This window comes from Lissotriton helveticus, chromosome 6 (genome assembly GCF_964261635.1).
Source record: "Lissotriton helveticus chromosome 6, aLisHel1.1, whole genome shotgun sequence".
In the NCBI taxonomy this organism is placed as follows: domain Eukaryota; kingdom Metazoa; phylum Chordata; class Amphibia; order Caudata; family Salamandridae; genus Lissotriton; species Lissotriton helveticus.
In genome coordinates this window covers 1,942,193,227-1,942,216,028 of record NC_136067.1, presented here as the reverse complement: position 1 = coordinate 1,942,216,028, position 22,802 = coordinate 1,942,193,227, and the positions used below count along the sequence as shown (strand labels likewise).

The following is a 22,802-nucleotide window of genomic DNA, read 5'->3' as shown; positions in this document are numbered from 1 at the left end:
CACCTTAGTAGTAGGGCATCCACAATGTGCCATGCTGCGGTAAAATGGCATAACATACTATTGCTGTTGTTTCAGGTTCGACTAGAATTGCAGCTATTACATCCCTAGCAGGGCATGCTGAGGAGAGGGACAGTAATAGGGCTGGATTCTCCTGGGGCAAGGGGGCAATAAGAACAGACCGTCATTGCTGTTAATGTGGGAAAAGATTTGGAGCTTCAAGAGCAATGAGGGGTTACTGAGCCACAAACGTGACCATTGTAGTATTTTATCTCGACAGAACAGGATCACCTGTTTGTTGAACCCAAACTGAGCCCCAGTTAATTTCCAATAGGAATTGACTCCCAGGGTAGCCAAGCAGAGGAATCTTACTGAGACAGGTGAGGTGAGGTGGGTTATAAGTTCAGAATCCCTCAGAGCACAAATTTACACTTAATAGGTGAATGTTCAGCTAGTGCTTTTACTTTCAGAAAGCAAAACTTACTTGAATCCACATGTAACTAAGTACAATAATCCCATTCCTATTACATTTGTCTGAGAGTTCACAGACTAAAATACTTCCTACTGAATTCGTCACATAGTTAAAACAAGTGAAACCACTTCCTAATTTATTTAGCAGTGGTCTGTGTTGACATTGTCTCTTTCAATTATGAGCAAAGGAACTACTTCATAGGCACGCTAATACAACTACCAATCAAATGCCTGCAAAGAAGAAGATCTACAAAGCGATGGAGCCAGCACACTGAGAATACCTTATTGTAGGAAAGTGCCCCTTTTTGTATGGCCACCTCCTACTTTCTGCACCAAATGCTGATGGTTATGACTCTGATAGTGCACTGGAGTCTGCTGCCTTGCCTATGCTCTCTCCCAAAACGGTTATGTCCGATTTGGTAATCCCAAACTGGCAAAGACTTTACCCTCTTATAAGTCCCTAATATATGGTACCAGGAGTACCCAGGCCATAGGTGGTAAAGGGGTTCCTAGGGCTGCAGCACGGTTTTGTGCCAACATGAGTGACCAAAGCAAACTACTGACAGAAGAACTGCCATTGCAGACCGTAGGAGCAGTGCACACAGCCCAAACTCAACTTTGCCCTCGCCATATGCACTACCTGTAATATATGTGAGGCACCCTCAAGGTAGTCCTCCTTAGTCCGGGATGCAGGGTGCAGTATATTAAAGGTGAGGACATATAAGTGCAAGCCTGTATGTCGGAAACTGCTATGAGTAGGATATAGGATAACATGGGCAGTCGCACAGGCATTCTTGACGTTAGCAGCTTCATTATGGTACTAACCAAAATATGTCATGTCAAATCTAGTGCCCTGGGTGACATGGCATGCATTCAGATAACAACCTTAGATGCTGTCCACCTGGTTGCCCCAGCTTTACTGTTTTCCGACTGACCAGCACATGCTTTCCTGCATCTGCTGCTGCCAAGACAGGATTCTGTCTTCTGCCCAACAGTGTGATCACTCCCAGGAGTCAGGAACAAAGGTTTGGACAGGAAGGAGGTCACACCTCCCCTGCTCCCAAGCAGGCTAGTGAAGTGGCACATCAAGACTGCCTCTGATATACATCAGGGCGGACTCCCAGGCTCCACTGCCTCTTATATGCATCAGGGCTGACTCCTAGTGGAGAACTAGTTGCCCATTGGCTACTAGCTCCCACATTCCTAACTTCCCTAGGTCTAGGATGTAAGGAACCCCCTGACACCATAACCTCATATCTGAACAACTTCCATCAAGGAAGGACCCAGAGGAGACCTGTGTCATCGACAACAGGACTTTGTCCACAGCACCAAAGCAAAAGAGGAATACTTTGACCCTGTGGCAACAGACTTGAAACTGAGTGAACGACCCTCACTAAAACTCAACACTCCCAAAGAGAGGGAACCCTGTGGAAGTCAGAAGCACCCTCAGAATCCCCTGTACTAGTAGCACTTCTCCCTGCAAATTCAGGTGAAAGCACACACCGGATTCAAAGAATTGCTGGGCATCGGGCCATCTGGGGGATCGGTCAAATCCAGGAGGACCAGTGCATTGTTGTAGTCTCTCCTGGTCCGTAGTTTCAGGCCGCCACCTCACTCCCACAGACCCAGCGAATATCCAATACCTTTTTGGTGAGTTTACCGCAGCCAAGGTTTGTTGGTCACCAACCCGGTAACTGACCCCCATACTCAATGCAGCATCTACAGGGAACACCAAGCAAGCATTATTAAGAGTCAGCAGCTGTGTATCTGTTGTGTTTTTGCATTCTGTGCTTGCAGCACCCTATAAGCGTTAAAATCAGCACCATCAAGGCTCCTGTTCACCACCAAGGACAGCCAAGAACAATCTGCACCCGGACTCCATGGGCTGGTAAAATTGATCTGATTGTCATGGCCTAGTCCAGGTGCCCCCATGACCTTAACCCTGTAAGGGTTCCATGTAACTCAACCTTCAAGTGACAGTTTCTCACTAGTGGTTTTTCCCATTGACCACAATGTTATCTTTTTCATGTATTATTCTGCACTGATTTAATTTTGTTTAAAAAATCTGGTTATATGTATGCAATTCCATTCATTTTGGTGTCTAAATTAAGATAAAATACACTCTACTTTTATAAATTGGTGTCAGATTTCTCTCCAGTTGTGCCAATTACTTATCATCCTTGTAGGTACTCTGAAATGCTTAACCCATATTCCTGTAGTAAAGCCTGACTGCACTTTCCCACGCTACTAGGATTGAGCTAAGTATTTATTATTGTGAATCCAAGGACCAGCTTTGGGGTACATGGTTACATGCTGAGTTCAAGCCCCACACCACATAATACTCTACTTTCCTACACTTCTTTTTTTTACCAAAACTGGGCACATAGTGTATTCTTTGGCACATGACCCTCAGGGTTGTGTGGCAGTATAGCTGTGTTTTTCTCAGAGGTGATATAGGGTAGACGCTCAAAACCTCTAAAAGCATAAGCCAGTGCTTAGTAAATCAATCATCACCTACAGATTTTACTTGAAAAAAGAAAAGTACTATGATTCACTTTCACCTAAATGCAAAACATAAAACAACAGATATTTGCTGTTCCTCCTGAACAAAAGACTGCTGTAATAAGGTCTCTCAGGTTTAAACAATATGATGGCCATGTCTGTGGTGTTTTTCCACAGAGCTGACAACGTAATACATATTTGTTTGTATTTTACAGAGAGTTAATGATGCACAACTCCTTTCTACTATATGTTTCCCTGGGTTACACCATGCAAAGTACCTTCCTGCTGTAAGGATCTGCATTTACAGTATTTCCATCAGTTATCAGTGGTAGAGCTACATCATAGGCCGGTTAGCACAATCATATGCAGATAAAGATCAACAAATGGGTGGAGCAAACACCCCACTCTGAACATGGCTGTTCAATTCCGTTTTGGTGATTAAATGAGCTTTGGACAACAGCTAAATCTACCCCTAACCAGATCTACAAAAGGAGAAGACTTTGAGGAAGTGTGCATGGGTAAATGTATGTATGTATGTATTTATTTATTTATTAAGCGCGGCTGCCACCCAAAGGGTATCCTGGCGCTGAGACTGCATCTGTGCTACAGGCAGGACTACCATTACATTTTTCTTGGAAACAAGAACGTTTTAAGGTCCTTTTTAAAAGAGATAAAATCCTGTCTGCTCCTCAGCGCCAGCGGGAGGGTGTTCCAAAAAGTAGCAGCCGTGAAACCAAACGCCCGGCCCCCCATCCTCACTCTATTGATCCTCGGGACCATCACTAAAAACGCAGAGGAGGATCTTAAGGATCTGGTGGCGCAGTACCAGGAAAAAAGATTTTCAATCGGAGTCGGCCCCTGTCCATGCAGGGCCTTAAAAACAAGACATGCTGCCTTGAACAAGATTCTCTGCTGGACAGGTAACCAGTGAAGATCAGCCAATGCTCCAGTGGAGGAGGCAGAGCGAGGACGCGATAGGGCCAGCTTAGCTGCCATATTTTGTATCCTCTGAAGTTTTAGGATTAGGATTTATGGGGCCCCCAGAAGTAGTGCGTTGCAATAGTCTAAGCGACTAAGGATAGAGCTGCGCACTACTTCTGTCCTTGCCTCTTTGGGCAGAAGCGGTAAAATCTTGCGTAAGGCACGAAGTAGGCCCATACAAGTCGCTATGGTTCTGTTCACCGAAGCATCAAGCTGCAGATTGAATTCGAACAGAACTCCCAGATTACGGGCCGACTCAGCGGCCTCTACCGTACCAGGAATAGATGTAGGCCAAAAATCGTCCGGAAGCGGACGCGGGCTACGGTCTAGGGAACAATGAACAACTTCCGTTTTTGAGCTGTTAAATTGGAGCGAGTTAGCACGCAGCCACTCGGCTGTAGCCGACATACAGCGATGGAAAGTATCTTTCGACACTGCCTTGGCGCCCTCAAATGAAAAAATCAATTGGGTGTCATCGGCATAATTGATGACCGATATGCCGAATGACTGTATCAGAGCAACCAAAGGTTGAAGATACAAATTGAACAGAATCGGGCTGATCGCCGATCCCTGGGGGACGCCCTGATCCACATGGTGAGTGGCAGATTGATAAGGTGGTAATGCCACTGCCTGCTGTCTGTCGCTAAGGTAAGATGTTATCCAGCTCAAAGCCAGGCCAGTTACTCCTATCGCCTGTAGGCGGCTCAGCAATACTGCATGGTCCACCGTGTCAAACGCGGCCGACATGTCAAGCAGCACTAAAAATGCTGACTTGCCCATGTCGACTCGCGCCCGTAGATCATCCAACACGGTGACCAATGCAGTTTCCGTGCCGTGAGCCAGCCTAAAGCCGAACTGTGATGTATCCAGGCAGGAGTTGTTTTCCAGAAAGCTGGATAGAGTTCTTGTGACCCACTTCTCTACAACCTTTATTATAAAAGGTAAGAGCGAAATGGGCCTATAATTGGCCGGGCTTGAAGGGTCCAAGGAGGCCTTCTTCAGCAGTGGTCTGACAATTGCCATCTTCCAACTTTCTGGAACCACTGCTGTACTTAATGACTGACAACAGATGGTGTGGAGCGGCGGACACAGCTCATTTTGGAATGCCTTCCAGATCTTATGAGGCATAGGATCAAGTGGTGATCCTGAGGACACACCATTTGCCAGGAGGCAGAATTCTTCCAAAGAGGGGCACGGGAAGCAGGACAACTGAACCGCCGTGACGGGTGGTTCTATCGGGGAGAGCAAGGAGGATGTTAACTGAGCAGAACTCTGGAGTCCACTCAGGATTTTCCTAATTTTCTCCTCAAACGCATCAGCCACAGAATCGCACAGGTCCTGAGAGACGGAGAATAGTCTGGAGTGGGAGTTTGAGAGGTCGTAGATCAGGTCGATCAATGGCTGGATCTCCGTGGAGGTTGGGGAGGGTGGTCTATAACATAAAAGACCCGCTACTAAGGTACCGCTCTGGGCCGTGATGGAGAAGCCCATGAGCTCAAACCCTGATACCTCCTTCACCTCCAATTGTGTAAACGCGATTGAATCTCTGAATATATAACCTAATCCACCTCCTCTGCCGGTGGTTCTAGGAGAGTGTTTTATAAGGTACCCCGACGGGCAGGCCCATCCAAGCTCTACTTCACAATTAGAATTAGTCCAAGTCTCTGTTACAAAGAGGACATCAAGATGTAAAGAGTCTATCAGCAGAGCAATTTCCGCATGATGTTTTACGAGAGAGCGAACATTGAGTAGGCCACAAGAAAGGGAGGTAGCAAGTGGGCGAGTCGTAGTACGGACTCTGGCGGGGTCCCAAGGATGTATTAAGGGATCCGACTCACGGAGTATGTCCAAAGGAGACGCACCGGACGCGCCCGAGACGCGAACGGGCGCAAACGGGCTTACCTCTGGCGCACCTCTGGCGCGTACCCGCTGCGCGTCACCGCTGCGCTCTGACCGTCTGCCCATCCTTTATAGCCCTACACGTGGGAGGAGTGTGAGGGGAGGAAACTATTCCCCTCTCAAAGATGGCGCCCGTAAATCGGCTGCCACAAAAAGCCCTCTCAAGATGGCGTCCGCGAATGCCCCACAGTCCCTGGCTGCCCTGATTCCTGCAAATGCAGGGTGAAAACACCTTTAAATGCGGGTAAGAACTAGCGCTATATTAGATGCACAAGGTACACGGTGCAAAGATAGTGAGCGGCGCAATTAAAATATCGAATGACAAGTGAGGAAGTTTAAAATTAAAACAGCAACCAGCGCGCTACACACAGCAAGTCTACCTGTGCGCGATCGTCCTGGCGGTTAAATACGCTCCTGCGCGCACTTTCCAGACGTGGGAGGAGTGTGAGGGGAGGAAACTATTCCCCTCTCAAAGATGGCGCCCGTAAATTGGCTGCCACAAAAAGCCCTCTCAAGATGGCGTCCGCGAATGCCCCACAGTCCCTGGCTGCCCTGATTCCTGCAAATGCAGGGTGAAAACACCTTTAAATGCGGGTAAGAACTAGCGCTATATTAGATGCACAAGGTACACGGCGCAAAGATAGTGAGCGGCGCAGTTAAAATATCGAATGACAAGTGAGGAAGTTTAAAATTAAAACAGCAACCAGCGCGCTACACACAGCAAGTCTACCTGTGCGCGATCGTCCTGGCGGTTAAATACGCTCCTGCGCGCACTTTCCAGACGTGGGAGGAGTGTGAGGGGAGGAAACTATTCCCCTCTCAAAGATGGCGCCCGTAAATCGGCTGCCACAAAAAGCCCTCTCAAGATGGCGTCCGCGAATGCCCCACAGTCCCTGGCTGCCCTGATTCCTGCAAATGCAGGGTGAAAACACCTTTAAATGCGGGTAAGAACTAGCGCTATATTAGATGCACAAGGTACACGGCGCAAAGATAGTGAGCGGTGCAATTAAAATATCGAATGACAAGTGAGGAAGTTTAAAATTAAAACAGCAACCAGCGCGCTACACACAGCGAGTAAATGTTGACCAGTTGAGTGAAAAGGAGAAGAATATTGTTGAAATGCTGCCCTTTTTGCAGGGTTAGTCTGATTTTTTTTGTGTTGCTTTTTTGCCAAACACTATTTTTGCTGGCTAGAGAGCAGTGTGCTCTGCACCCCGGTAACCAATGGTAAAGTGCTGTGTTCCTCATTTCAGCATGGTAAAATTGGTATTCTCTTGACTGCCATATTTAACATACCTTAACTTACCTAAAATTCCCTAGTATATGGTATCAATGTGTCCCTAGGGCCTGTAATTTAAATATCACAAGTGGACTGGAGCATCTGGTGTTCAACCCACTACAATGATAATGTTAATGTGACTGCTGGCCTGCCACCAGTAGCCTGGCTGTGCAGGCTTTAACTGCAAATTCCACCTGTCAAAATAAACCCTTTCAACAAGCTTAAACCTTCCTTTTAAATATTTATGAACCCCCCTATGTCAGCCTGATTACCCATAGAAGCAAGGTGCATGGTATTTAAAAGTAGGGTCTACAAACGTGTAATGCTAAAGGGCTGGCTTGAACACTCCTGTGTTAATAAATTGTTCATGAATTTTTGTCAGTTTTCTTTGCATGCGGTAGGGTATCGCCTTTTGATCCAAGGCGTTTCAAATTTTTGTTGTACCTGAGTCCATCAAATTCCCCCCAAAAATTCGAAACCGCTTGATTGATACTTGATGAAAGAATTTTTTTAATTCACTTCCATGACGATGAAATTCAAACATTTCAAATGTATCCATTCACATTCAAATTGATGCACAAAATAGGGTTTAATTCTTGAAATTCAAAAATCCCAATGAATTTCAGGCTGGATGCCATTTATAAGATTCTGTTTTCTTCATTCTTACTTAGACATAATGATAACCAAGATTAACAAATCCCTTCGACAACCGCAATAACCTGCTACATTTCAACAGCTTTTATCAGAATTAACCTAATGTTCATTTACCTTATTCTCAAGTATTAGGAGTAAAAAGGATAGTGACCAGTTCGATAACCTAGAAGAAAGTAATTACTACATGGTGGAGAGGTTCAAAGATAGAGGTTACCTGGACATGATCCTTAACAGCGCCATTGAAAGGCAAAACAACAAAATCTGAGCACAACTTCTAAAACCCAAATACAATCACAATAAAACCAACAGAATGGTATTTGTCTCTAAATTCTCCACAAGAAGCGCTAAACGAAAAAAGAAATGTCACAAAACATTATCCTATGTTTAAAACAGCCTGACTTCAGGGAAATGTTCTCTCAAAACTCCCTTTTCGTTCATAAACGAGGGAAAAAGATCAAAGAACTTCTAGGAGCTAAAGAAAGTTCTACAGAAGGGTCCAATCATAAAGAAACGATCCACGGTTTAAATTGTTATAACTGCAATATTATGATTAGAGGGAACTTCATCACCCACCCTGTGAAAGGCACTACAATCAAACTTCACACCATACCTGGCTGCGACTCAAAACAAGTTGCATACCTATTGAAATGCCCTTGTAGTCTTACATATATTAGGAAAACTGGGAGTAAGGTCAAAACATGAGACAATAAAAGCAACATCCGCACAAAAAACACCAAATCCACAGTGGCTATGCACTACTTGAAGACAGGCCAAAGCATCTGCCATCTGTGGTTCATGGTACTGGAAACTGTACAGTGTCAAGAGGGAAGAGACAATCTAAAGTATCTCCTCCAAAGAGAAACTTATTGGATAAAGAGAACGGATACTTTGATCCTGAATGGGTTGAAGGATGGTATTGAATACAGTTGCTTCCTGTGAATCACTTCATAACAACATGGCTCCACACACATTACCCCATTTGTTTGAATAACCATATAACACATAATTGTTCCTCACTATACAATTATATGGATTCAATCATGGATGAGTAACTAAGATCTACCTCTTAGAGACACGCATGAACACACATTAGGCACACATTACCAGTTGCACTCAAGGCACATTTCTGTTGCCATTAAGTGCTCTATAAAACATGCCAAGTGTTCCGGAGTTGGGTACAGACCCATTCTTATTTTACATATAGCTTCTTGAACAGAGTATTTTTGAACACAGGCTGCATTCCATTGACTAGAATGAGGAAATGACACTTAAGCATTTTCCATTTGGCTTTGGTCAGACAATGAGAAGTTTACCACATTTATACACATTCCACACAGCTGTTTCAGAGCCTAGTTACAGATCCTAGTTTTGACTTCATGTATATTCGGATGATAATTTAGTGCGATTTGATTCGTATCGATACGGTTTACATCGTACATACTTGTATCCATATGCAACACACAAACGTAACTGATCTTATTGGTTTACAATGTAAGTACGGTGTTCTTTACCATTTACGAATGGCGCCAACGTTGCAGTTACCAACAGTCTTTCTTTATGTCTGACGTTAGCACGCCTAAAGACATTCCCACATCCACCTCCGCACTTCACTGGGAACATGGTGACGGACTGGAACGCGTAACAGTAAACTCGCGTGGTAAGAATTACGAGTTGGTGCGTACCCTGCACTAATCACCCCGAACATAGTTGTTGACACTCCACGATTCTTCCAAAGCCAGTCTCATACCTCTATGACCTGTGTTTAACACCAGCGGGCTAGTAGATGTGTATTCGCACTTATAGCATTAACGATCAGTTACATTCCTGTTTTGTGTCCTGAAGTAACCCTACCTATATCTCACTGTGTCATTTAGTCCGTAAGAGTACCCACTTGTAAACATTGGAATCTCTAGCTATCACTCAAGGTTTCATTACAGGCCGACAACAAACCTTGATTTATTGACCAGTATGAAGTACTTCACGTATTGTTGATTGCGGAAGCCCCCACTGACTCATGGATCGTTGTTCATGCATATTGACACCTCGTTACTCCAGACCATCTGGTTGCATGCCAGCACACTCTTTTAAAATTCTGTTAACATGGTGAGCAGACTCACAATCTGATTTATAAATCATTTTTACGACTACTGGTGTTCCATCAGACATACCACCTGGTGATGGGAAAGAAACTTGGAACCGATTGAGACCTTGTTCTCATTTCATCCTCCTTAATTATCCCACAGAGCTTTATACCCTGAAGATGGGCGCCAAGCCCAAAATGCATTGTTATTGTTGAATTACGAGAATCAAACATTATTTTGTGCATTGATATGCATGTGAATGGAAACATTTTAAATGCTTTAAATTTAATCGTCATGAAAATGAATTAAAAAAACTTTATTCAAGCATCAGCCAAGCGCTTTAAAAAAAAAATGTTGAATTTGATTAACTCAGGTACATCCCCTTTGGGATGTAAGCAGTGCAACTAGGGAACGCTTTCCCCAGCAGGAAGCGCTCTGTTCTTGAAAGTTTAACGTTAAACATGTTCTTACATTGAAAATGCACCCAAAGCTGATTTCAATGTAGCAGGTTTGGCTGTTCCATTGGAAAACACTTGGATGCAACATTTAATACTAATCCTGTCTCTAAGGATTAGTACTAGCAGAAATTAATATATGCTTAATAGGTGTTAAAAATACAAATCAATGTTTAATACAGACGTAAATATACATTTTAAAAGTTGCCTTTGCCCTACCTGATGCCCCCAATCTGTATTTTTGTTCTCCTACTTGGGCCAGCCAGAAACCAGCATTTAAATAGGTAAGAATGAGTTGTGAACTTGCTCCTAGTAGTAAAACAATAAGCCTGCCTGAATGGGCCAATATGACCTCCTCTGAATCTGACAGAATATGCAAGAGGGCTGACGGGATCCTTTTTGACATTAAAGTCTCATGTCCTGTTTGAACGTCAAATTTTACTTTACAGTCTGTGGGGGCTTGTCATATGATATTTGAGGAGCACCTTAAGGAAGGGAAACAAAATGCCATAGCAATTTGTGTGTATTCACTGTCTGGTTGCTGAAAGCTCAACTTTGTTTTACCGCACATCTGTATCTGATGGTATTGGGGGTATAGGGACTTCATCAAAGTGGATTTTTGGAGCTAGATGTGGTAAAACTAATAGATTACCATATTAGACCTAACACACATGCCCACACACACACCAAACACACCCAGCCCTCAGTACTGACAATCACTTCAACCATCTTAAAAATTCCAAAAGTGGGTAGGGTTAGCCCAAGGATTCTTCAAGCCATTGGTTAGGGTAACCCCAGTGGTCATGCCAGGAATAACTATGGCATTACCACACACTCACTTCAAATCACTCTGGGACCTGTGTAAGATCAGAAGAGCTGATCCTGCTGTCCGAGACTTCAGGAGAGCCTGGAAGACTAGACGTGCTCTCCCATGACAAAGGAGTGGACTCCAACTGTCATAATTCTGACCTCCTGTTAAATTTACATGGACACAACTAGCAAGAAGAGGCCTTTTCCCGCAAGTGCCCAGCTGACCAATGGCAACTGGACCAGGACTGGACCCTCCTGTTGATTTCTGCTTGGCACCCTGTGAGTCTCTAAATACATCCCTAGGGGGGCATTAGAAGTTACTCCTGTGGTGGACTGGGACTTAAAGGACTAAAGTCAGAAAGTCAGATTTTATTTAACCTCAGATGGAATCCTGATTATTCAATCACTAGATCCACCCCTGCCCTTGAAAAAATGAACCCATGGATGAACAAATGTTTTCTTATATTAAACCCAGCCATATCTGAAATTCTTGCAATCAACAGTATAGAATGCCACAAGGAATATTGGCTTTAGATCTCATGAATGGGAGTTTGTCTCACTCGAGTCAGTGTAGTAAGTAACCTTAGCCTCTTAATAGCAGGGGTGTGGAATTTAACAAAATATCTACTTGTTCATGGGGCAGGTTGCTTCATAAATCTACTTGTCCTGTAACAAATTCCACTTCTCCCTTTGGTGCCATGTAGTGCGCCGATAAATTATGGTAGCAATTTCATTATATAAGAGCTCTGATATAGCCTCTCTGATTATGCCAGGGCTCATACCATAGCAGTATTTTAATACTTGAATCCCCTTATGTTGCCACGTTTCTGCAGATCTACATACTGGGTCTGAAGGTAGTGTTAAGCAATAGTTCTAGGGTTTGAATGCCCTTTTGAGTCTGTGAAAACCTACTAACTTGCACGTTTTAATGGTTTTCAACAACTCTAGTCTAATCTTTTCCAATACAGAGAAATGTTGGAAATTTACTCCTGACAATGGCAGACATAAACCTTCTTCAAGAGTTAGGAAAAAAGTGGTTTGAGGGAAAGTGAACTTGCAAACACTCATATTTTCGCATGAGTAAATGTACACATGCATATTTGCTAAAATGCAGTGCACACATATTTTCTAGGATTACTATATCTTGTCCTGCTTCTGTAAATTCCTGGGAATTCACAAAAGCTGTGTAGCTGCACTCAATGCAAGGACATATAGCATGGGTGCACTTTTGAGACTTTCTTGAATAATTTGGTCTAGAATTTGGTCTGGGGTTGACCGTGACCTTTTGCGTTTATTAACATTCTGTCTCTCTCTCTCTCTCTCTCTCTCTCTCTCTCTCTCTCTCTCTCTCTCTGTATCGGCTTCACAGTGAGTGACAGCATTCTGCTCTTCCATAAGGAGCATATCGGCACACAAAGTAGTTGTGTTTGATGCCAGTAACTACTGTGGCAGTGTGTGCTTTTTGAGACCAAAACACTTTTTGCTTTTGCCAATACTTGTTATAATGGAGAGGCCCCATCAGCTCCTACACCAATAAGGTTTTACAAAATGTATGCAAAAACAAGTCACACATTGACAAAACTAAAAAGCTGACCACCAATTTCAGACCTACTGGCTTTGCCAATGCTTGTTCCCCCCCATAATCTTATTGAAACTGGCTACACTGATTTTTCCATTATGAATATTTTTAGGACATACTGGCATGCATCAACGCGTTACTAAATGATGCTGCAAAGAAATGGTACCTGAAATTTTACAGTGGTTTAGCACAAAACAAAGTTTCTGCTTTTATTTATTTTTTATGAACATTTTATTTTGATAGCAAAGAATCAATCTTGCTTTCAAACTTCTACAAATATTTGCATCAAATCAGAGAGCATCCTGGGAGCATTAAACATAGCCTCAAATTGCTAAACTTTAAAAACGTTTGTACACATTTTTATACTGGAACCACTGTCAGGAGTGCAGCCAGAGCTTACAACATTTACTTAGAGTGCTCAACACCCTGATAATAAAGGCTTTCAATTAATGAACCATAAATACAAGTCTGAACAGCATTAACATATGGACACAATATTACCTTACTTCCAGAGAGTTCCCTTCCCTGATCTATAGTGTGGTAGTGTAAACTGGCAGCCAAAGGGTTTGTACTGCAGGGGGTTGGGCCTACTTGTCCCAAGGACAAAATACACATGAAAACCTATTGCCATTGACCGCAAACAATATGTCCTGGGCATCATGCTATAGGAATTCCACATCCCTGTAATAGTCTCTAAGCTCGATTTGAACAACCAAACCAATCAAGTTATAGAGACATCCCTCAGTCATCTCCATGCTCCCTTCCTTACTTTCTTGCATAGAGGGACAGTAGCTAATGCTTTTGTTCGTTTGTGACTGGACTATGGCAGCTCAACCTACTTAGATCTGCAGAAAAAGAGCATTGATCATTTACAGAACATCCACAATATCTTGCTGAGATGCATCTTCAACTTCAAAAAGTTTGACTCTGTTTCCAACTGCCTGCGCCTACTACATTGCTACCCATCCATAAAAGTAACCTTTTGAAATCAACCTGTATTTCTCATAAATGCTCCATGAAGCTGGACCAACTTTTTTTGTGGGAGAATTCAAGAAATATATTTAATTCTAACTTTCCTGAGCCCGAATGTCCAAATGACAACTATCCACAAAAGTTGATGTAGTTGTAAACTCTACCTTATTTTCAATTTTCATATGTGTCTAGTAAATTCAACACAAAAATGTAGCAAACGGTAGTTTCGTTTATGGTAGGTAGACCAACGATTCTATCAAAGACATCCTTGAGTACAGATTCCAATACTAATTGCTGGTGCCTCCTTTTATCCGTATCTTTCCCTGTGGCGCAGCCGCGGCCCATGCAGGTAAGAGCGGAGGGGCCCCGTGGGGGTGGATTTCGACAGACAACGAGGGAAAACTAATTATTTATTTAATTTTCCTTCATGGTCAACTTTCTACTACAAGGAGCCTTGCTCTGCACCACTCCAGCACTGGAACTGCACCTTGAACCCCTTGTGCTCAAATTTCTCCAAGTCCTGGAAACATGTTTTTCTAAATCACAGGAAACCCATAGCTCAATTTCACCCTATTCTATCCTTCCCACCATGCCTAGATCCTCAATTAGAGTAAATGCTGCGCTACACAAATAGCCTAAAATCAATCAAAAAATATGTAATCGTCAAACTGTTTTGATTGAACATTAGCTGAATTCTTTCACATGCTGCTTGCAATGTTTTGATACCACTCAACTAACATCGATTTAATATGCACCTTCCAAATCACACCTGTAGATTTATTGGCTCTGGAATCGGCCAATAGCCACAGGGGAGGCTTTTAAACTTCAATCACTGCCAATTAGATAGAACGGCTGTTAGCGCACACTGGGTGCGGAGCGCCCATGCGCGCCATCTGCAAAAATACTCTTTATTACACCACAGGTGCTTACTGGCAGCAGCCATTTTGTCATTTGTCCAATCCTTGCATGTTTGAGCCTGAGGAATAATTCCATGTCATGACCGAAGGCTCCGATTATGCTCCTCATTCTTTGCATTTATTAATTGGAGCCTCCGTGTCCTTAATAGAATTGAAAATTCTTGTCACGAATGTTCGCAAATTTTCAACTGTTTCGCATCTGATGCGAACACAGCGCCATTTTAATTGTAGGAGTGAGAATCTAGAGCATACTCCTTCCAAAGCGGCAGTGCGCCAAGGCGGCCTCGGATTTGAAGCATATTATATTTTGTTCTTTGTCCTTGAGAGGGCAGCTTTACTGATGGCTTAGCTATTTGTTGTCAATTGATTTTCTCAGTAAATTATTCGCTTTCTTTCTGTCGAGATTAATATATTACCAGTACGATCGTCGAAGGGCATCTTTGCTGGGCACGTTCCAGCAACAGCGATTACTCTGGGTCTAACATGCAACTGGAATTTAATAACTGCATCATAATTTAAAAACACTTTCATCTCATTGATCCAGATTGCTTACTGCCACATCCAGCTCTCTCTGCTGGATATCAGAAGTCAATATGTTGAATGCTTTGTTCATATTCATGAAAATATTTCAAAGCCTTTTAAAGCTGGCTGCTTATGTATTAATTCAAAATTCTGCAAAATTCACCTGCATAAACGTTTTAGGAGAGGTGACCTTTTGGCTATATTATCAAATGTGGATTAAGGTGCTATGACGCCAAATCCCAGCTCCTCCCAAATAGTGCGATCCTGGACGAATCAGCGTTATTTTCCTGTGTTTCATTGAACTTATCAACCAAAAACGAGGGCTCTTAAAAACAGGAAATGTTTTTTTAATATGTCTTTGTATTTTGAAATAATTGACCTGGACATTCTAGTGAACCTCTGGCTCAATCATACAGCTCTCCAGCACAGCAGGATTCGCGTGGTATTTGGACGCAGTATTGCGTCTTCATAAAATATGGATGTCTGCACCTCATCGGCACTAATCAAAAAACTGTATTTAACCAGACTAGACTTATTGGCTAAATCGTCAAAAAGCAGAAATTTGGCCCATGGCAGCTCAGAGTTAGTGTTAATATGGAAATCGATGCACTTATCGATGAAAATGAAATCTCATCCTTTTTAACAGAATAACCGTTGTAAACTCCACATCAACCTTGACTCGCAAATATGTAGTCAACCATGTCCCGAGACCAAGGGCCGGGATTGCTGAATGATAAGTCACAGGTGGGAGGGTGTGTAGCTGGGCAGGAAACTCTTGACCAATCCACAGATAGGCGCAGCAACATCACAAAGGGTCGAGGGAGATAACCCCAACAAAGCGCACATGGCCGTAGGAGGATACGCGCACTCCTAACACACCATAAAAAGTCATATGCCACATGAGTTAGGAACACATAGCCAATCAGGACCTAGCACACGTATAGTTTACACGCTTCCTGTGCCGGACATCTGGAGTCGATTTCCACTGGTCACATTGTGTCCATGTGCGGGTGAGATCCACCTATAGTAACCAATAGATAATTAATTTACGACTCCAAAGGCAGCAACCAACATTCCTCATGATATATGGTACGCTGGAAACTTTTATGACTCACCATGTTTTGTATAAAAGACTAACTCATTCTGATTGTAAATTGAGCCGGTCCTCAGACCTTGTGCCTGTAACTCTTCTTCCGGCCGTAATGTTCAATCAAAAAACTGTTACTGTTTTGCAAAATGCCACTTGTCTTCTGTTTTTAGGGGATTTCCAGCTCAAGAAACATTAGAAAACCGTATCCGTGCCGGTGTCTCTATCGAATGATGTAATATGTTCCTTGTTTAAGATTTCCCACCTGAGGATGTTACATGTTTCTTTTGTTTGGTCTATGCATTCCTGTGCAGCAGCTCCTTTAAATGTGTGTGCAAGCAGGTGTACGTGTACGTGTTCTTAGGTGCACGTGTGTGCCTGGGTGTACATACATGTGTGTGTGTGCATATGTATATATGTATGTGTGTGCATGTTGTATCTGTGTGTGTGTGTGTTTAACCGCATGTCTGCAATTTTCATTTATGTGCTTGTGCGTGTGTTTTTGTTTGTGTGCGGGGTAGGGCAGGTATAGGATATTGACCACTTATCAAAGGCCAGGGAGTTTTTTTCCCTGCTGGTGTAAATACCTCCTATTCTGAATTCTTAACATGGAAATGAGACCTAGCGGACAGAATTGGTATTCAATACTCCAAATTCTGCATATTTGTCCTTTAACCTATACATTTTCTCATGATATATTTCAGCAGGTTTGACCGGCCAGAATCTATCATGGGATAACTCTGAGAATAATAATAATCATCACACAACTTCTAATTCTGATCCCTGAGGAAATTCCTTCTTTCTCACGGATTGGAAGTTAACCTTGAATTTGGAATGAGGGCCTATGTTGTACCACCACAACGGCATACAACGTCACAAAAATGTATTTGCTAGAATAAGGGTTGCGAGCTGTTTAGGGGGGTAATATCCAGCTAATATAAATAAGTTATGCTAGGCTTATGTGGCCTAATGGCTTGGGCGGTCACCCTTCAAATCTGGGGAACCCGGTTCGAGTGGCAACGATACACAACATCTTGTGATTCTGGCTCAGAGGCTCAGAGGCGGAGCTTCCGGGCCAGAGGTGGAGATTTCGGCCATGGCTAAATCTCCGCCACCTCCCAGAAACCCCGCCTCTGAGCCAGAAGCTCCGCCTCCGGGCCGGAAGCTCCGCCTCTGAGCCAGAAGCTCCGCCTCTGAGCCAGAAGCTCCGCCGGAATCTCCGCCTCCGGTCCGGAATCTCCGGCCCGAGTGCGGACGTAAAGTTGGTAGTCGTAAATCCCTTCTGTGAATACCAAAAGTAGAAAGTGCATTCTGTGAATACCAAAAGTAGTAAGTGCATTCTGTGAATACCAAAAGTAGTAAGTTTAGGATTTTGTCTTAAGTTAATTCTGTGAATCGGGCCCACCTTGCCTTCCACGATTCCTGAATATTTTGTATTTTCCTTAAACCTTCTTTGATCTTACTGGTCTCTCTCCCTACTACTCTGAATCTTTAGATTTTGTATCTCCAAGCGTTGATTCAATATGCTATGTTCAAAGATGTTTTAATTTCCATACACACCATATGCCATAACCTTAGCATACTGCTTTGGATTTATCCAATAAAGGTTCTCATCATCTATAGATATTAACCCGCTCTCGTGCAAGGAATTACTGAAACTCAGGTAAAATAATATTTTGTCACTTGCAAGTTCCTCTTCCTCTGGCACCGGCGCCTTTTTGTGTCAATTTGTTACAATAGGCAACCTGATGCGCCACCTAGTGATGAGACAATAAGGCAGATGCTTGCAGTGGCCTTAATGCAAGACCGGACGTTTTTCATTAATCATAGCCTTCTCTGACATGACCTTTAGGTTTCATAACTTGTGGCTCAGATGCAGAAATGTCTTACAAATCATGTGTCAGTGTCTTGCACATTCATGACAGGCCAGGAAAAGAATCCCGCACCAAAACCGGACTAAATGAACCTCCCCCTGCTTCTCAAAGATGCTCCGTTTTCTGTCACTAGACCATGCCTATTTTTCATCTCTACTGACGCTGCAAAGGAAAAAGGAAATCAGATTTTCCAAAGAGTTGGTCTGACCCGCCATCTTGCCTTTCTATTTCTCAGCCACTTATTCTTTCCAGCATCGTGCTTACCATGATGTCTGCTTCTTGGAGAATGAACCGCAGCTGCTGCCCTTCTCTGCCTCGAGGCGTCTGGAGACACAACCCACACCGCTTCCAAGAAGGAGAAAGAGGCCTGGGACAGACTGTTCTGAACCTTTAACCACTGCCTTAGGATGGATGAGTCAGCGACCCCTGGAACCAGACAACAATGTGACTTTCATTAAGGTGGGTAATGAGTAACAACGCCCAGACCTCCCCTGGCGCTGCCTGCTGGTCCCTGGGAGAGGTTTCTCAGCTCCTCCTTCTTTTACAAGGGCTGAATCCAAAATGAATCAATGGATAGTCTCTTTAAAATCATATTATTTTAAATACAGATTTACATATAAAATGCAAAGATTATCATATGAATCAGTGTTATCAGGGACATCATCATAGTGCACGCTCTTTGCTTCTGCAACACACCGTCATCCACAATTTGTATCCAATTTATTCATTTGATGTGCTACAGGACTGTAGCTCCCAGAATGCACTAGGTTGTTAAATGAGTGCTCAGCCCAAGACCATAGAAAAACCAAAGGAAATGATGGACGGAGCGTTGAGAATACAAGCACTCACCCCCAGTCAACTGATCTGGGTTTAATCCATCACCGTTCTTTAGCCCACTCTTCCACCCCAGTTCAGACATGGCCATATGCAAATCAGTCTGACCCTGTGCCTCACGGGAACAGTCCAGCGCGAACTGCCAAGCCATGCCTTCCCTGGACCGGAAACAAGCTACCGAGTACCGGTTTCTGGCATTTCAGCCGTCTTCAGCCCGGCTTGCTTGAATCGAATATATGACGATACAACGAATTCCGTTGCAACGCATGCCTTTACCACGCATGCGGTACAACGGAATTCGTTTACCACGCATAAACTTTTCCTCGACTATTTGCGTGGTGACGTCATACGTCGTTAAGAGAAAACGGCATTTTTTCCCGATTTCTCTTAAACGGCTCTGATGCCGACGTGACTTCTGGTGAGTTGTTTTATTTTGGGGGGAAGATCCCCCCAAGCCCCCCTTTTTTTTTTTTACCTTTACCACATATGCCTTTACTACAAACATCGTAGTAAAGGCATGCGTGGTAAAGGCATTAGTGGTAACCACGCATGCGTTGTACTGCATGCGTGGTTAAAGATTTCGTGGAAACGGCTTCGTTGTAAAGGCCGTTTCCCGCTGGAATCCAGTGGAAAAGTGAGAAAGGGACTCACGTCTGAGCATACCCTGCCAACAAGACCATGGCATTCCACATAATTTAAAGTTTCCTGGTAACCTCACGTGAAGCCCAGTAGCTTCTTTTCTTCCCTACTCTTGGATTTTCTCAGATATGGCATAGATCATCAACACAAAGAAATGTTTTCATTTATTTCCCTTAGAAAACAGAACAATGAAGGAACATCATCAGACAGTGCCTTTTCAATATCACAACTGCTCAATAGTTAAGTCACAGACTTTAAACAAGCATTGGCAAGTTTGTGTCTGCACTGGGACTAGAACATTTGTTGTGATTCAAAATGCTTTCCCACATAGGGGCTGATTACGATTTTGGTCTGAAAACCTCAGACCTTGGGTGGGAGGCTTTCCGACTGAGATTGTCGGTTTCATTTCCGACTGCCTAATTAAAATTTAGATTAAAATTTAGATAGTCGGTTTCACTTCCGACTGCCTAATTAAAATTTAGGCAGTTAGATGTGAAACCGGTCCGCCATTACGGCTGGCTATCGATGGACTCAAAGAGCCCGTAGATCAGTCAGAACCAGCAAGTAATCTATATGGATGGCGTTTTATGCAGTCCAGATTACAATGCTCGTTTTCCTGCAGGCTTTCCATGCCAGGCTTTCTGACATGGAAAGCCTGTCGGAAAGCGGGTGTCGGGGTCCCTAGCAGGGCCTCCTTCAAGCAGCGGCCTACGGTTGTTGGCTGAGGGGGCACCATAGAGGGGGCAACATAGTGATTCCTGCACCTTGTGGCAGGCACATTGAGGTGACCGCCACGCAGTGCAGGGATGAACACAACTTCCCATTTCCCTAAGGGGGCTTGTGCTACGGTCAGTTGATGGCCGTAGCACATGCTTCCATAGGGAAATGTGAGTATGCAACTGCACCGTGTGTGGTTGCATCGTAATTAGGCATTCGGGACCTTTGGAGTCAGGAGCACAGATTAAGTTTGCCCCTCAGGACAGAGTGGCACAGTGCACTATATGCATAATATGGCCCCAGGTTCTCAAGAGATGGAGAGATATGTGACGTGAAAATGAAATGTGTGAAATGGGAGGGCTGAGGAGACTACGTGAGACAGAAAAAGGGAGCTAAGGGTGTGAGAAAAGGAATGGTGTGAAGAGTATGCCTTTATGAAATGGAAAAAGGATTAATGCTAAGCAAGAGACCAGAAGAGGAGGTTTGATGAATAGAGAACTGTATGTCAGACAAAGTAGAGTGTTAGGTAATATTTGGGGAAGAGAACAATAGGTGGATGCTTTTGGACCTGGTTTTTGCCTGCTTTTTGCCTTTCCCATTCCTGTTTTGCTGAATTTGTTTTTGTTGGCTTTAGAGTTTTGCACACTTTACCATGGCTAACCAATGCTAAAGTACTTGTACTCTCTCCTTTAAACTTAGTAAAATTGGCTTACACCTGACTGGCAAAATTAACTTAATCATAAGTTCCTAGTAAAGTGGTACAACAGGTGCCCAGGGCCTGTAAATTAAATCATACTAGTGGACGTGCAGCACTTATTGTGCCACCCAATTTAGTTGCATTTTAAACATGTTACAGGTATGCCATTGCTGCCTAGGTGAAAAGTTTTAAACTGCCATTTCGACCTGACAAAATAAACCTTATGCCAAGCCAAAAACTTCCTTTTTAAAACATACAAGCCACTTCTAGGGAGGGCCCTAAACAGCCTATAGGGCAGGGTGCACTGTACTCTACGCCGGAATAAACAAAAACCTCATCCGCAAGCTACAGAACATCCAGAACGCTGCCGCAAAACTGGTCCTCAACCTGCCAAAACACTGCGACATCTCCCAGCACCTGCGCACACTCCACTGGCTCCCACGTCGAGGAGAGAATCACCTTTAAGATGCTCACCCACGCACACAAGGCCCTCCACGGCATCGGACCAGCATACCTGAACAGCCGGCTCAAATTCCACGCACCCCAAAGGACCCTACGATCAGCCCAGCTCTCCTACGCCGTGGTCCCCCGCACCAGAAAGACCAGATCGGGAGGCCGCTCCTTCTCCTTCCTCGCGACCAAAGCATGGAACGCCCTTCCGCTCCACCTCAGACAGACAACATCACTCCCCATCTTCGCAAGAAACCTCAAAACCTGGCTCTTCGACAGACCCCCTCCTTGATGGAATGGAACCTGCACCCCCCCTCCCACCCCTGGCGCCTTGAGACCCTTACGGGTGAGTAGTCGCGCTTTAACAAACTCCTGATTGATTGATTGATTTGTAGTGAAAAACTCCCACATTCGTTTTTCACATTGCAAGACCTAGCTGTCCCATAGGATAACATTGGCCTAACTTATTACCTTTAATAAGTAATATGTTTTATTTGAGCGCAAGTTTGAATATCACGTTTAGGGCATGATTACAATGTTGGGCGGAGACTACACCATTGCGATGTCGGAACCGACCGACTGACCTACGGTCGGGGGTCCTGACACCGCAGTTACAATGTTGGGATATTTACAGGCCCCTATTACCACAGGAATCTCACTTTTAGTGGGGTTCCTGTGGCGATATGTATTTAGCGTAGCTTAACACTTCCTTGTGTATAAGGTCTCCTTTCACCTGTACTTAGCGTGAAAGGGGAGGCAATGAGTGTTGCGGTGGGCGTTCCACCACAGCACCGATTTATTTAGACACTACCCACTATTTACATGAGTGGTGTATATAGGAGGCAGCACCAACATTAAGACCAGGGAAAACCTGGTCTTAAACAGGCAGAATGAGGAGAAATGTTACATTAATCCTTGTTTTCTTCCTGCACATAAACAATCCATTAAAAAAATGATGTTTTGCAACTCCTATATATGCTGCAATTTCAGATTGTTTATGTGCAGGAAGGGACATATACCCACTCCAGTCAGTACAACAGTAGAGAAAGTGTTGGATAACGGAAGGATAAAATGTATTATTCCCACTCCAGCCAGTACAAAAGTAGGGAAAGTGTTGTATTGCAGAGGGGTAAAATCTAGTATTCCCACAGTCAATCCAACAGCAGGGAAAGTGTTGGATTGCGGAGGGATAACATTTACTATTCCCACTCCAATAAGTTGAACATTAGGGGATGAGTTGGATAGCAGACAGGCAACATTTGCTCCGCCGACCTCGCCCTGGCAGAGACCCCACGCATCTGCATAACCAGAGCAGGCAGAACAGCCTTCTCCTACATCGCAGCACTGACGTGGAACGAGTTCCCAGTCAACATCAGACGCTCTCC

At 43.9% G+C, this 22,802-nt stretch overlaps 1 protein-coding gene across 1 annotated transcript in view; it reads right to left on the bottom strand.

Annotated features, from left to right (window-relative positions):
• Positions 1–18,500, bottom strand: part of LOC144763910 (L-gulonolactone oxidase-like) — an 802,559-nt gene extending 784,059 nt beyond the window's left edge. Inside the window, exon 1 of the mRNA XM_078649945.1 lies at positions 18,345–18,500. Within this exon, the coding sequence (XP_078506071.1) occupies positions 18,345–18,347 (3 nt within the window). The 5' untranslated portion in view covers positions 18,348–18,500. The remainder of the gene's footprint in view (positions 1–18,344) is intronic.
• Positions 18,501–22,802: the final 4,302 nt, after the last annotated feature.